We start from the raw sequence: 17,198 nt of genomic DNA, 5'->3' as shown, positions 1-17,198 counted from the left end.
TGAAAAGGATCCAAATAGGTAAATAACTTGGGTCTGATATAAAGAACAACAAACTGAAATAACAGACCAGCAAGAAGAGAAATCACATAAATGCTCATAACTTCGCCCACACAACTCCGAATGACTTGAAATCAAATGCAAATGATCCCTGAAGAGGAAGCGCCCAAGCCAAGACCAGCCACTAGCTGCAAATCGGATCAACATATTTAATGCATGCTTCCCAAGGCATTCACATACATGGTACGACCAGGTAAGGAGGGCGATTTTGGTAATAAAATCCAAATCAACACCAAACACCACGAAACTTAGCAAAAGGAATTGCCTAACCAAGATGAAAACATAGGAAAATACCTAGATGCAGCAACTGAACTCTCAGAGTCCTATGAATGAATTTCACGATCAGCTCCATACCAAACAACAAACTCCAAGATTGAAAACAACACTCCAAAATCAGAAAGCATCAAATAACTTCATCTTCATTAAGCTCAATCTACTCCTCTGAGTGAGAAAGAGTCACAATATTTAACTAGGGGCTATCTTTCAAGCACGAAACCGAAGGAGACTAGGAGGTATGCATTCCTCGAAGCAAAGTCTAAAATGATTTCGGCAACACTTCGTTATGATAGGCAATAAATAGTCTCAAATGAAGGCCAAGACACTTATTTATAACTTTCTCCCAAATTGAACCTCCTTTTCCCTCCAATGCGAGACTTAACAATGGAATTCAAATTTACTTTTTTTTTTTTTAATTTGCATTTCATTTCATCCCTTCACCAAGTCGTCCCATTTTGCCTAGACAAGGCACTTTATTAAAATGCAAATAATACATAATATGAGCGCCCAACATATAATTGAGAAAATGACTTTAAATATAACTTAAGCAATCCGTTAATAAATCATCCATTTTGCCTTAATTTATTATTCAGCTTGAAACACCATTTTCCATCAAATGCTAAACTTGCCAAAACAAGCTCCAAGAATATAGGAGATCAAACTTAGAGAACTGGCCTGCCAAATATAGCCACTGCACTGAGCTGCAAAAACCTTGCCAAAAATAGCACTGTTATAAAGAGCACTTACTAAAAATAGCATACTGCTAAAAATAGTAAGTGTGTCCAAATGCATTTTAACCACATTTTGAGCAGCCATCGCAACTTACTAAAAATAGTAAGTCCTGAAAAGTCTTTAGATTCATTTGCATGTCACACCATCGCAAAGCTCTCAGAAAACCAAAAAAAAACCCAAAGAAATGACCTGTCCTTGCCCCTACTTACTAAAAATAGTAAGTTTACCAAACTTCATTGCTTGTTATGAATGTACCATCATTGCAAAGCTTTTTGAAAACCCAGAAGGAATCCATAATCAAAACTTTAAAACTCCAACATGCAAGCCACCAAAAACGTCGAGACATTCCCCTAGAAGTAGGAAACCCTAATTTCTACTTCCGACTAGCCTACGGGTCTCCGGAATAGGCTATCGACCAACTGAACTGATTATTGTTGAGAAGGGGACATTACATTATTCTACAAGACTTCATTCATGGATATTGATGTTGAGATCAAACAAGGCTTCTTCAAGTGCATGGACAAAATATTTGCAAACCAGGATAAATTTAATGCAGTTATGTCAGAGTTGGAAATCTACAAGTAGGCTAGGGGTTTTCTCTCTTCTAGTGTCAGAGTTGGAAATGTACAAGTAAGCTAGGGGTTTTCTCTCTTCTAGGGCTGTCATGGAAGGTAGAAAGACCTTCCAACCAGGTAGACTCTATAAACTTTTGACAATCTCTTTATTTTGCCAACATGGTCATTAAATTTGTTAAGTTTTTAAGATATTCTTACAATATCATCTCCATATAACGTGTTTTTCTGCTCAATGGTGGGCTTGTTTTGGAAACGAATTACCAAATTTTAGGTGGATGGAGGTGCACATTTTGATCCAACCATGCAGCTCATCCGCTTGTGAGCATAATTGGAGTGTTTTTAAACACATACATTCCAAGAAATGCAACCGCCTAACACAACAATGAATGAATGACTTGGTGTTTGTTCACCACAACCTCCGTTTGAAGCTAAAGAACTCTCAAGGTAAGAATATAAATACATGGTTGAAGTTAGTTGAAATTGTATTCACTATTCATTGTGTTTCTCACTTGTAAGGCAAAGAGTAATTTCTACATGGGAAAAATCAGGAACTATTGAGGAAGAAGAGTCAATTGACTTCAATGAGATAGATCCAAAGTCTAAGTGGATTGTTGCTACTACTAATGATGGTGATGATGATGATGATGATGATGATGATGATGATGATACTCCACTTGAGCTTGAAGATTTTGATCTCATGAGGATGGCCAACATGGATCTTGAATGAATTGAACGAGCTAGGATAGACTCTCACCCGAGAGCTTCATCATCAAGGTCTCCTGCCCTCTAACATGTCATTGCCTACAGTTGATGTTTTGGAAATTTGTACTTAGTTTACAAGTTGACTTTGTACAAAGTCACAAACTATATTGTAATCGACATTTTGACATATATCACCATCTAGATATTATTTATGTTGTGGTATGTTTTGTGCAATGTAATCAGTGATATGAATATTAACAATGAAAATCTATTTTCTACAATTCATGTGTTGAAGTGTTTGTTTTATTTGCCTACAATATATCTATGCTATGGAAATGCCCTTTAAAATTAAAAAAGTAGTTTTTGATTGTTTTTCTGCAATTTTTTACTTTTTTTGTAAATCTGTTTTTTTCCTGATTTTTTCAAAAAATCGTACTTTTCTTGTGCTGATTAATTCCCCGAACGTTTAATGTTTCTATGGTTTGTATCCTACTCTAGTCTAGCTGGTCACACAACTTTAGTTTCCTGCTAACTAAGCATGACTGCTGGTCCAGACTAGGTGACTGGACACAGTGAGCTGGCTAAGCACAAGCAGACCTTTGCACCACCTTGGCGAAAGGTTTTTATGGTATCCACCCACGTATGAAGTGTAGCCATCTGCTCACCCACACCAACTTTACTTGGGCTCTTTGACTATCTCTAAATTAAGACCACTTGTTGTACTAACTTGGTGAACTTGGCTTTGTAGTCATGTAAATTCTCATTCTGAACTGACTTTAGTCCTTAGAAATCGTGGTCTTACTTTATTTGGCCATTATAGTTACTAATTCAGGTACTATTACCTAAAAGTAATTACTTGCATGCCTTTCACTTCTTACACCCCCGTGTCTAAGTGAGCTAACATGCTAATCAAATGGATTGAAAGATTATATTCATCACTCTAAGGAACATACAGTCCACACCAAATCTTAATGAAGTCTAACACCAATGTTCCGCATAAATAAGGAGGCTTAGACTTTTGTCCTTAACAGGTTTCTTAATAATAAAGTGCTAACCCAGTATTACATTTTTCTTACTCTGTTATGGACTTACATAATTACATAGAGTCTCTCATAATAAATAATTTAAGAATCACAATATTCAGATTTAATAACCTTCTCACTGTCCACAGAAAGAACTTAAGACAAAAGGTGAATTTTGTTAAACTCGTACATGCCTGTAGTAAGAAACTTTTTTTTTATTCTCCCCTTGCTATTGTTCAAGAAGACTAGTCTATGGTTTCCATTTCCATATAATGGTTTTAAGAACTTGGTTGAGCTAGTATGGCTAGCTATTGAAATTGTCCATCAATTTCTATCTTTGATTCACATTTGCAGAAAGAAGAGGGAAAAGGTTTGCTTATGGTATGGGACTATCTTTTATTTTTATATAGTTCAATTAAAGACTAGCTTTTACAGACTTCCCTCATAACCGAGGATAAGTTGCAGCAAGAACAGTTGGAAGTGAGTCCGATGAACAAGAATATCTTTCCTTTTTAAATAATAAGCTCATTCAAAGTACAATTTGCTTATATTAGAATCGATGTCAACAAACTGGTAATGGTTCCAGCTAAGGAAGTTTATCACTGTAATTTGATAATCACAACAAGATTCCTTTTTGAAAGATTTCAAGAAACAGCTATGAACAAGAAGAAAACATGCCTGTTTATATGGAGTGGTCTAGTTGTAGAAGATTGCTCCTCTGCACTAAGCTCAGTGAGCTGCAACCTCCTTCCCAACACAAGAAGTTCCCTTCCAGCTCTATTCGAGCTCCTATTACCTGTTTTCTGGTTGGAGTTTTTCGCCTTTTCTTTCCAAGGTTCGTATTTAAGATTCATAACTAACTCTTCAAGCCATCAAAGACTCTCTTATATCATGGACGTCAAAGCATTATCCAGTATCATTAAACACCCAAGAAATAATTATGGCTGCATATAAATATAGCCTTCGATTCCAATTTGAAATTATTGTTTGAATGAATTTGAACTATACTTATACTTACCATAATATTTGAGCCATATTGAATGGCGGTCTCAATATTTCATAGCAGATGAGGGAGTAGCCTCGGCTAGTTCATAGGCAATAATATTCTTTTGATAAGAGCAATGATAGTTAATATCATTAATAATGCAAATTTGAATCCAATGCTCAAGTAATTTTGAGCGGTGTTTATTATTCATTATAATGCTTGAGCCATTATAAGGCAATTTCATTGCTTGAAGCCCGATAAAACTAAGCTTAGAATTCTTGATCAATATCGACGTGGCTTGCATAGCCACTAAAGTTAATTCTTAGTGGAATTTAATAATACCTAAGTATTAACCAAACACTAATTCATATATATACACACACACACACACACACACACACACACACACATATATAATTATTTGCATACGTATACATACATATGCATATGCTTATGTGTATTTTTGTAATGACCCCTTCTCAAACCTGATCCTTTCTGCAACCGTTGGTCTCTTTCTAGGAAGCTCGGAGGCCAGTCGGAGGGTAAAATTAGGGTTTCCTATTTTTGAGGAGGTCTTTTTGGATGGGTTCATCGTCGGCTTTTTCTGATGGTTCAGAGGGCTTCGCAACGATGTCTTCATCTCAGTTCTTGGAGCAGTTTTCAGAATTTACTATTTTTAGTAAGTTCTATTTTTGGCAGGGCTCGCGTGGCATCGGGCAATCTCTACATCCTGTTCAGTTAACTCCAGGAGCTTGGTCAGGTTCTAGCTTCAGATTTTGGAGTTGTGTGGTCAAGTAACTTTATTTTAATTAAATAATCATTATAATTATAAAGTTGCTTATCCCCCCTTGGCCTAGTCCAACAACTTAAAAACATCACTTAAAAGGGGGACTTTATGGGTGGCGCCCTCATGGAGGATTTATTTAATATTTTATCCTTGGCCAAAGTCAAAACATGGCGAAAACTTACCAAGGTGATATTTTTATATTATTTCATTTGACTTTTTGGCTAGGTGTGATGGCGCCATGTTGAGGAGGGGATTAGGGTTTGCCTTGGAAATCGAATTAGGGTTTTGAGGAGGCAAGTGAAGCTATTTATTGGAGTCTTGGGAGGATTGAAGGGATCTTTTGGCAGAATTTGTATTTGGGCAGCCGTCTGGCTCTGGACATGCTTCAAGGAATGGAAGCCTTCTAGCATAGGCATCTCTTCTTGCTTGAAAAATAGCAACTAGGGTGATTATATTCTCTATGTAATTGCATTTAGCCGTAGTTTATCATCAGAGTTTTCATTGTAATCATTTAGGCTTATAGTTCATTCAGTTTTCTGCATCTAGAATTCCCGCGACTAATTTCATGTTTTGTTCACAACCAGAAAATACAAAAAAATTGCATTGTGGGTATTAGTTCTTTGTATTTGCCTCACCTAGGCGTTGCATTTCCTAGGGTTTCAGCAAGTTTGGTTCATGCATTTATTTTTAATGACAAATCGTATTTTGCAGCCAGCCGTACCATTTTAAATGCATTGGAAATCGTGCCATTTTTCATTGTGAGGGTTTTGCAGTGTTGTTTGAGTCTTTCGCAGGTTTCCACGTCACCAAGGCATTTTGCAATTAGTTTCCGGAGGAAAGAAGATTGTACGAGGACGAAATGAGCTGTTGGCAGTGATCCATGGGTTCGCGGCTGAAAGTGCAGATTTATGTTGAATCAGAAACTCTCTTCTAAAAGGGGAGTTGTGAAAGAATTTCTTTTGATTGTACTCTGACCAGTAGTACTGGCAGTCTTGAACTGTGATCTTGATTGTAATTGTCAAGCTAACCAAACTTATCTTATCTACCTCCATCCTATGGTAGCTCCTCTCCCTGTTGGGATTGAAAGCACATCCTGGATGTCGAGTGTCTTTTCAGTTTCTGCAATCAATTAAATTCAAGCATTTAAGTTTCACTTCGTCATATGGTAGCCCCTATCCGTCTGGAGTGGGTAGCACATACTTGGCGTTGAGTTCCTTCCAGTTCTAGATTTCAGGGACCCTCTGACCAATGCTCGCCATCCCGGCGCCATACTGGTTAGAGTTCTTTGCATAAGCAACTAAGACCCTCTGACCAATGCTCGCCATCCCGGCGCCATACTGGTTAGAGTTCTTTTCATAAGCAACTAAGATCCTCTGACCAATGCTCATCCACACGGTGCCATTCTGGTTAGGGTTGCTTCAGCAAATTAAATACTTTTTTCTCAGAACTAATTGATCACTCATATAGTTGTTGTAATTAAGTTGATCAAAAATTTCAAAAAAATTGGCTAGGGATATTTCAATTTTCCATACACACACACACACACACACATATAGTACATAAGCATGTCCTTATACTTTGTGTATATATACATGTATTAGTGAGATGATATTTAAATAACATTTAATTCTTTAAAGATTGTCTTAGAATCAAATATGATCATCTTGGTATGAAGGTGACAAGGATCTAACAAGGTAAAACTGACCAACACGTAACCAAGAATAAGTACTGAACTGACCTAGGTCACTTATTTGGAAATGAAATATGGAACAACCTTACCCGATCCAGGACAATTTGACCATGAGGATTAGGCTCAGGTGGCTAACTTCCTATTCTCATGTCTGTGACCCTCTCTCCAATGATCCTCTCCTTCTCTTTAGTAAGGATGGAGTGGCATACCCTTCATCCATCTTAGAAACACACTATAGGTAGGCCATATCTCAAAACCATATCAAACATAAATATGGAAGCATTGATTACACTTTTAATCATTAGAGTCAAATTTTCATTCATTCCAATGCAAATTTCATTAAAACATCTAACTAATGTATTCACAAGTCTAAGCATTCATTCACCGCCAAAATTATTATGCAAGAAAGGAAAGTAGTAATTGTATCATGAGGGGTGTAACACTTTGACTTGTGCAAATGATTAGCTAGTTTAAATAATTGATTTTAGTGTACTAATGATGTGAGGAAAAAAAGAGAATTACATAAATAGCATATATTTATTTAATTTTTGGAGTGGGAATGGACATAAATAAATATTGGATTTATTTATTTAAGGTTGGACATTAGAAGAATGATTGATTAACTTAATAAATTGTCCTATTTTATTCAATTAATGTTAGAGAAGAGTAGATTAATCATTTAAATAATCAAAATTACTTAGTTAATGTTGGTAGACAAAGTGGGATAATTAATTATTTAAATGTAATTTATTCAATTAATTTAGAGGTGATGATGTAAAGGGATTGGTGACAACATAATTTTTGAGAGATGATTTTAGATGTCTACAATCAGCACAAGATGATTTCATAGCCAAAGTCATAGACTTGATTCACAATGAGACACCTATTAGGTTTTTGGTCAAGGAGATTTGGCCACCAAGAAATCATTGAACACCAACAAATCCTTATGAGGGGTGGATTGTGTGAAGCCCTTGAAACTGATTCCCTATTTGCCTTACAATAGCCAACTTGCCGGTTCTCCATGAAACCATAGGAATTTATTTAGACATGGGTGGTTGTATGAGTAATAGAGAAAATAAGCCAAACAGTGGGGAGATTCAATATAGGAGAGGAGAAAAATGAAGAGGTCCTAGACATCAATGTCATTTTGAGTGGTCCTATAAGGTCAAAGGATAAGCTAAAGTAATGGTACAATCTCCCTAAGCCTACCGTAGATAAATTTGAAGTCATCATCAAAACCATAGTAAAGAAAAGGTGCATGGATACGGACACGAATACGGACATAGATACAAATACGTTGTCGGATATGGATACAACCATTTATGAAGACCCCCAATATGGATATGGCTGGATACGACCTTCATAAAAAACACATACCCATATATTTAAGACAATTTCAAAGTTATTAGAAGAGATTTTCAAAAATAGTAGAGTTGCATTGGAAGATAACCCAAAAAATGGGTAGCTGAAATAGAAAAACATTTCATTTGTCTTCCTCATTTGGTGTAGGTTTTGTTTATACCCCCCCAAAAAAAAATTGCATAATTGAAGTTTTTTAAATTAAGTTTAGGAATATTGATGTCAAATTTGAAAAAAATCAAATCACATAGTACCCGATACAGTTAGAAAATCAAGGTTTTTTGGGCATGTGTGGGATGGTATTCAACGTCTATCCGCACCATATTTGTATCTGTATCCAATATGGATATGGGGATACACGCACCCAAGGAGGGGCAAATGTGTATTTGATTACTCTGTAGTAAAGTGGACAAAATGCAACGAGAATGTGCATTGGTATTGGAAGGGTTCAATTGCTATGGAGGTGCTCATGGGCGTCATACAACAGGTTTGTGCAGCATTGAATCCTATAGGTATGACTATGGTGGTTGGCATATTATAAAGGGTATATATTCTTAGCAAATGGAGATTTTTGATACTCATTCTCTTTGGTTTCCCTTTATGTGTTTAACCTGGGATATGGTTGTGGAACAGTCTTTAAACTTTGTGTATGGATGCCTCATCTTGAAGAAGGGAGGCAGCAGCTAGGTGATAAAGCAAGGAGGTTTCTTTTAGTTTAATAGATGAGTATTTCTAGCCTTGGTCCAAGAGCTTGTGTGGATGCCATTATGGGTGGCCATTCTTTATGGAGTGTTATTGTTGATGAAAAAAAACTTATATTTGTATTTTTTTCTGCATCCTTCTGGACAGTAAATGATTTCTATAAATCTGTAGGCAAGGGGACCTGCAAACCTCATTTTACCAAAAGCAAATCATTAAGATGAAAATTGGACTATATAGATGTTTGGAGGATTTCAATGGGTAAAGCATTTAGTTCTGAGGTTTTTAAATGTTTTTTTGTACTGATATCCGAGTTGTTTGTTGTCATTTGAGACTAGCTTTGTCAATGGTTATGCTGGTAAATCTCTTTAAGGTTCTTTCCTACCATTCTAATTTTTTTATGCCTTTGAGCTTCCTTTTGGTCTACGTGTTCATTAACAGTTTTTTAAATATTTAATAAAGTTTACAAATATAGCTCACATTGAACAGCAAACATGAAGTCAACCAATATGAAACATTGAGAAATAGACAAAATAGAAGACAAAACCTTGGTTCAAATTACAAAAACCACCAGATGAAAAAACAACCATACCAGCAGCAGTCTATCATCTCAAAAACATAGAGGAGATCAAAGTTCCAAACCCAATCATACTATAGTGATTTTCATTAATAATTCATTAATTGTTTTTGTAGTGATACCTCTGAGGAGTTGGAATCAAACTTGTTTGCAGAATGTGAAAAAAAACCCACTCGATAGCAGTTTATAGCTTGCATAGATTGATAATAAGATTGCTATTGTCTAAGACAGATAATCTTTATGGATTATTGTTCAAGCTCAAGATACTTATTTATGGACTCAGGTAAGTTAAGACTTGGTTTCAGTAGAAGCTGAGGGAATATGTATTGAATGGAAATAAAATTGCTTATGTCAGGACTCTAGTTCTGCTGCAACATATACAAGTGATATGTTCAGTCACATGAATTTTGTTTACACACCCTTCTGCTTGGCTTTCAAGAGTTAGTTTTTATTCAGATTATAGCTCCTTCATGAAGCTGCATGTTGCATCTTTTCTGTAAATTATTTGAAATTCTGTTTCAATAAAATAGCAGCTCAGTATCAATTTCATATTTGACAGTCTCGTTCAATTTGTTAACTAATTTTTTAAGTTCAGAAGAGCTTAACGAGTCAAACTCGTCAACAGACCTGTTTCTTTTGATCTTTTAACCCTTTGGATTTTAGACGTGCATTTACAGCCATGTATTTTTCTGTATACACCTTTATTTTGATTTAAATGTATAAGCCAGGAAGTTAAACTGATTTCAGTTCCTGTATTGTATACAATTAATGTAGTCTGCATTGGAGTTTGGCAATAATCTGTTTCCCTGCACAAGAAGATAAATCCGGGCCTTTTGTTCTTCATCTGGACTCACTGGACCTTCATGCAAGTAATATCATCTTTTGGAATATACAGAGGTTTGTTAGTATGAGCTTTCTCCTATAATCAGTGTTTAGAATTTCTGAAATGATATAATCGCAACTAAATCATTAAATATTATCTTTTAATGTGATTCTACTACTTTAAAAAGTCATGGCAGGATAAATTATTTGGTGTGTCGAAGTTGCAAATGAATTAAAGTGGACATGATAATCAGCCATTTTGCATACTTTGTCTTGAAACAACACATTTTATTTGATGAATTAGATCAATAGCCATTTTATAGAATGAACTACACTAATGTCTCATAGAGAATTGTAATTAAAAGAATTTATAATATATGGAAATAAGTGCATTATCTGTCATCTGCAGTTTCAGCTAACAGTTTTACAGTTTACCTCTTATATATCACAGTTTATAGTTTCAGCATAGAATCCTTTTTATGACTTTTTTATAAAACTAACTTATGAAACCTCATTATTGTTTGCATTATGAGTTCCTAGTGAGCAAGAAAATGTGCTTTAAATTGATACATTTGTTATGAGATAGGATATTTTGATAATTATTTTTTATTGATTCTTTCTGTTTTATCAACTTAAAGAATTTTCTCCCGTTTTCTTATATAACTACATTTTATTGTGATGTCAAGATATGTAATGCCCCCTTAAGCACTTCAGTATTGTGGACTGTTAGCCCATAGATGCACTACTCGCAGAAAACTCGGCGAGCTTTTCAAAACTTGCAAGTTTTTCTTTGCAGCGAGTAATTACGCCTTTGACTCGTCGAGATAACTCGCAGGGTTTTTGGGACAAACTCGGCTGCATAAAAAAGAGAGGCCCAAACACGAAAAAAAATTATCTAATTTTTTTTTTCAAGTCAGTCTCATTCTCTTAATCAGAATATATACATGAAATATATCATTTAAGTATAAGAAAGGACATATACTTTAAGTTATATTTCATGTTTATATTGGTAGGATGTTTGAGAGGTTTCAAATCTCTAGGAGTTATAATGCAAATTCTAGGTTTTAGAAGATCTTTTAAATTTTCAGACAGTCAAATTTCAGTAATCAGTAGGCTCCTATCAACATTCTCTTGCTCTCTCTATCTCACTCACTTTATCGGCCCCAAATTTTAGACCTATCTATCTCCCTATTACTCTTCCTCTATCCTCTCTCTATCTCACTCTCTCCTCTCTCCCCCAAGATCTAGGCCTATCTCTCTACCCCTCTCTCACCCTCAGACCCCTGCGAGGGGTGCTACCCTCAACCTAATTTTGGCAAGGTGGATAAGCCACATCAAACTCCTAGGACTAGACCCTCTAGTTCTATCTCTCCCCTGGTTTTCACTAGAGCTGGGAAGAGGAAGATGTAAAATGTTTTGATGTAGTATTTACTTTGAGTTTTACAAGAACAATTTGCTATTTCATTTTGTTTTAGTCTATCAGCCATCAACATTCCACAAGAGGACGCCATTTTGTACCCAATTTGCATTTCAATCAATCAAATATATCTAGACTCAGCTTGTTTCTTTTGTGTACTCATTTATTGACTCATTGGATGCATCTCCTCATTGAATTTTGCAAAAAAAATGCATTTCAATAGATTTTAAGCAATTTTTCAAGTTGCCGAGTTTTTGCCGAATTTTTTTTTGGGCCTTGGCGAGGTTTTGCCTTTGGCAAGTAGTTCAACTATGCATTAGCCTATTTAGTGGGTTTTTGTAGGCTAATGAGTTAGGGTTGTAGGAATTGGCTATGGAGATAGCCACCCAAGATCTAGAGGCCTAATGAATACTACAATAACAAGAGAGTAGTAGAGATAAGGACAAACTATATTTTCATCAATGATGCAATGAATTAGGGAAAAATACATAGGAGACCCCTTGGTTATATAGCCAAGGTGAGAACATAGGAGTGAATGAGATAAAGACAAGTGTTGTAATCTCATGACACAATAACCAAAGTGAAAAGCTATCATCCCACCTAAAGTGGAAAAGTGATAGTGTGATAACACCACTAAAGGTGGATTACCCACCAAAGGTGGAAAAGTGCAACCATGAAAGGTGGATTTGATAAAGTAATAACATGATGAGTCCACCTAAAGTGGAGATGCTCCAAATACTCTTATGCTATTCCCTAAGTAAGCTTAAGTGTAATTAGGACTCGGGAAAGAATTAACCAAGGTAAAATGCCTTAATTACACCAACACCCCCCTTAACTGCAACTCACGGAGAATGTACAAAAGCTATCAATGCAAGATGGGTCTCAACAACTAGGCCATGTTAGTACCCTTGTACAAATGCAATGCAATCTCTCACAAACGGAGAAAGGGAGAAAACCCAGTGGGAAAAAAACTCTCCCCCAAAAGAGAGATCAATCATAAAAGAACTCTCAAAAAAGAATGAGCAGGACAAAAGCTCTAGTGAGGAAAAAGTCCCCCCCATAAGATAGAATGGAGAAGTCAACTACCCCCCCCTAATTAAATATTCTGCACCCTCAAGAGAGTTTGCAATTGATGATACTTACTCTCAGTGAAGGGTTTGGTGAAGATATCTACAACCTGCTCTACTATAGGAAAATACTGCAAATCAATGACCTACTTATGTATCAACTCCCTGATATAGTGTGTGTGAGTCAAGTAAATGAGATTCCCAACAAGTTGACAATACAAAGTGGGATTATTAAGTGGAGTGGAATGCTTTGCCTCAAGCTTGAATCTTGAAAGAAAGGGAGTCGGTGTGGGCTTAAAATCAGCCATGTGGAACCAAGCAAGAAGATCAAGAGCTTACTTGGGTAGAGCAAGTGTAATCTTGGAAGAAGACCGTGAGATCTCAATCCCATGAAAGTAGTGCAAAAGGCCCAAGTTAGTCATAGCAAATCTGTCATGCAAGGTAGAGTTGACAATGTCAATGATGGATGAGGTATTCCCTGTAATGATCAAGTCATCAACATATAGCACAAGTAGCAAATGATAGTCATCTTGTCACAAAATGAAGACATTTGGATTTGAATGACACTTGGTGAATCCTGCTAAGAGAAGAAAGGAATCCATCTTGACATACCAAGCCCGAGGGGCCTGCTTGAGGCCATAGGTAGACTTCCTCAATCAACAAACCAAAGAAGAATCTTCAATGAATCCCTGTGACTACTCCGTGTAAATCTCTTCCAGAAGATCCCTATGAAGAAATGCACCCTTCACATCCATTTGGCATACAACCCAACCATAAGCTATGACAATAGCAACTTAAGCGAATGGAGTTCATCTTAGCAATGGGGGCAAAGGTCTCTACATAATAAACACTAGGAACCTATGAGAAACCTTTTGCCACAAGCCGAGCTTTGAACTTATCCACACTTCATGAATTGCATACTTGGTCCCACAGACCCACTTACATCAAACCATCTTTCTCCCCTTAGGGAGAGGAACTAAGTCCCATATGTGGTTCCTCATCAAGGAACTTTACTCTTACTCTATTGCCGAATCCCACTCAGGAACCCCTGATGCTTCCTTAAAGGATTGTGGTTCAGAAGCACTGGCAATGTAAACATGTGGAAGATGCTAATGTTGTGATTGAGTCCTTTGACTGTTGGAAGGATCCCCAACAAGATTACTTGCTGACTCAAGAGTCTATCGAGCCCAACAAGATCTTGTAGGAGATGAAGGACGAGTATCCTCGACTTCAAGTGAACCCTGCAGAGGTGTGAACTTGCGAGTCAAAGTTGAGTTAGAATCATCTGAGTCACTATCATCACTTTACACTATGGAGGAAGGATGATGAGGATTAGAGACCAAGCTAGGAGAGGTTTCCTCAAAGTGAACACTCCTTGCAGTGAATAGCTCATGTGTCTTTAGATCCAAAAGTCTATATGCCTTGATACCATCAAGATATCCAACAAAGATGCAAGGCCTACTTTGAGGTTCCAATTCCTTGCGATTCTCTAGAGGTATTTGTGCCCAAGGTGATGAGCCAAAAACTCTAATGTGCCTCACAATTGGTTTTCTACCACACCAAGCCTCAAAAGGAGTCATTCCTCTCTATGCCTTGTGGGGAACCCGATTTTGATGTGTGTGGCACAAGTAACGACTTCTACCCAAAATGCAAGACCAAGAGAACGAGCATGGATCATGGAGCTAGCCATCTCCTTAAGGGTTCTATTCTTCCTTTTTGCAACACCATTCTGCTATGGAGGGTAGGCAAGTGAGTGTTGAAGATCAATCCCCTCAAGAGTACAAAATTTGACAATGTGATTGGTCGCATATTCCCTTCCATTGTCTGTACAAAGAATCTTGACTTGCTTCCCTGATTGCTTCTCAACATGAGCCTTGAAGGCTAGACACTTGTCAAAAACTTCATTCTTGTGACAAAGAAAGTAGACCCAAGTGAAGTGGGAGTAGTCATCAATGAAGGCGAGGACATAGCGAGCCTTGCTAAATGACAACACTGGAAATGGGCTTGCTATGTCATTGTGAACTAATTGAAGAACTTCCAAAGCTCTTTAAGACTTCCCTTTGTCAAACTTCTCTTATGGATGCTTACCCATAGAACAACCTAGACATACACCATCTAAAAAGCTCATTTGAGTGAGACCTATGACCATATCCTTGGAGCTAAACTGCTAAAGGTAGTGGTAATTGAGATGTCCAAACCGCTCATGCCATAGCTTACTTTTTGAACTTGAATGAGTGAGAAAGGCTTTAGAAGGAGATTGAGGCACAAAGTGGGAGAATGAGTTAAAGTCAAGTGTTGTGATTGGCTTGTCCCACTGCAACCAAGGCATCATCCTTAAGTTCTTTGATCACAAATGAATCAGGTAGAAACTCAACTTTCTTTCCATTTCCAAAGTGATTGATTTGGTAGATTGAGAGAAGGTTGGTACTCAAGTCAAGAACATAAAGAACATTTTCAAATGTTCCATCATCCATGTCAACCGAACCTTTCCCATCAACTTCCACTTGTGTATCATCACCTATGAAAATGTGAGGTACCTTGAATGGTTCCAATGAAGAAAATTGTTTTTTCTAGAACCCATGTGATTAGAGTCACTTGACTCAAGTATCCATTGCTGTTAAGAACTTTTAGTTGCCACAAACACTTGCCCTTTTCTATTTGACTGTGAGGAAGTAGAAGGAGATGGGTCCTTCCTTTTGTAAGCGAATGGCAAATTGATGTTGTTCTTTTTGATGATATTTGTCAACTCATCGATTTGCTTGGTGTGGCAACAATGGTCATCATGACCAACTTTCTTGCAATATGAACAATTTGGTTTCTCCTTCTTGTTTTAATTTCCCTTCGTGGAAGAAGATGAAGAATTGTTGTGTTGTGGAGAGGATGATTGTGCTCTATCCTTTCGTGGCTTTGGCTTAGATTTTCTTTGATTCTTGCCTTTTCCTTGATTCCTTTGATTAGCCACCAAAGATTTTGACTTAGAAGACTTGAGAATCCCCATGGTGATCAACTTTAATTGCTAAAGCATCAACATTTACGTGAAAGAATCAAATGGAGGTGTAGTGTAGGCACTACCCATAGTCAACCGATGGGTTTGGAAGCTAGAAACAAAGGCTGCATACTCGGAAGGAAGCCTGTCCAACCAATTGAAGACCAACTGTGCATCTTCTTATCAATGCCACAATCCTTGAGTTGCGCTCTTAGCTCATTTGCTTTAGTTACATAGTCTTGGATTGTATCAAAAGTCTTAGGATCCAAATTTGTGAGATCATTGTCAAGTTGTAGTCCCTAATCTCATCAACTTGGCCATACAATTGACCAAGCTTTTGCCAAGCATATTTAACTTTCTTACACTTATCAATGTAAAAGATAAGATAGGCTTGGATTGTATCAAAAGTCTTAGGATCCAAATTTGTGAGATCATTGTCAAGTTTGTAGTCCCTAATCTCATCAACTTGGCCATACAATTGACCAAACTTTTGCCAATATATTTAACTTTCTTACACTTATCAAAGTGAAAGATAAGATTGGCTGATACATACTTCCTTAATGTTCCAAGAGCCATAGTAGTTTTAGTGAGCCATTCCATGTGCACATTAGGATCAGCTTTAAGATCTAATGTTTCTTTAATAGTTCCATCAATGTAATGAGTTAATCCTTTTTCCATAAGTTTACTACATGCATGTACTTTCCATGTTGCATAAATATGTGGAATTAAAAGAGGAAACTTAGGAGAACCCATGATTGAAAAGGAAAGAGCACCAAGGAAAGAAAGAGAGGCACGATTACACTAGACACCCCCCCAATTCACCAAAATTAGAAAATAACCACACCATTGTGGAGTACACGAAAAATTAGCACAATTAAAAAAAATTGCACTGAAAAAGGCCTCAAATGACCAAGTTATGAGCCCTCAAAGTCAGATTGTGAAATCAAAGCTCAATGGAGAGGGGGTCTAAATTTTCATTAAAATGTGCGGACATAGTGTTGACATCAACACTTTACTGGCCTAAATTTGATGGCCATATGATCGTTGCAGCAAAAATACCCCCTGCGTAGGATGACATTAGCAAGCTGACTATGCAGTGTGACGTGGCATGTACAAATACTGTTGACTGGGCTTAGGATCACTACTGATTGAGTAGTACAAATATTTGACATGGTGCCAACTCAACGTTGACATGTCTTGTACGAATTGATGACATGGCACTTAACTGGATTGTGCTCACTAATCATATAGTGACACGTGTCACTAAGGTGGTTGTATGGTGATGATGTGGCAGTGTGACTAGGTCTTACAAACCAATTAAATGTTGCCACGTGTCGTGTCTGTGTTCGATCAAGCTTCATGTGGACCAGATCTTCATGTTCTGTGTTCCCACCATGTGGTGCAAAGTCACAGGTTTGGATTCACGTAAAATGTGCGGTAGGGAG

At 37.0% G+C, this 17,198-nt stretch overlaps 1 protein-coding gene across 7 annotated transcripts in view; it reads left to right on the top strand.

Moving 5' to 3' along the window:
- The window catches only part of LOC131053738 (ubiquitin-like-specific protease 1D), a 163,058-nt gene that overhangs the window by 89,153 nt on the left and 56,707 nt on the right, over nt 1-17,198 (top strand). For 6 of the 7 annotated variants that reach the window (XM_057988380.2, XM_057988377.2, XM_057988376.2 and 3 more), the window contains exon 10: nt 10,236-10,358. The exons of the other annotated variant lie outside the window; for it this stretch is intronic. In XM_057988380.2, coding sequence (XP_057844363.1) covers nt 10,236-10,358 — 123 coding nt within the window. The remainder of the gene's footprint in view (nt 1-10,235; nt 10,359-17,198) is intronic. 7 annotated transcript variants of the gene reach the window in all.

The sequence above is a fragment of the Cryptomeria japonica genome, chromosome 6, assembly GCF_030272615.1.
Source record: "Cryptomeria japonica chromosome 6, Sugi_1.0, whole genome shotgun sequence".
In the NCBI taxonomy this organism is placed as follows: Eukaryota; Viridiplantae; Streptophyta; class Pinopsida; order Cupressales; family Cupressaceae; genus Cryptomeria; species Cryptomeria japonica.
The sequence above is the reverse complement of the archived record's forward strand: the minus strand, read 5'-3'. Positions and strand labels throughout refer to the sequence as shown.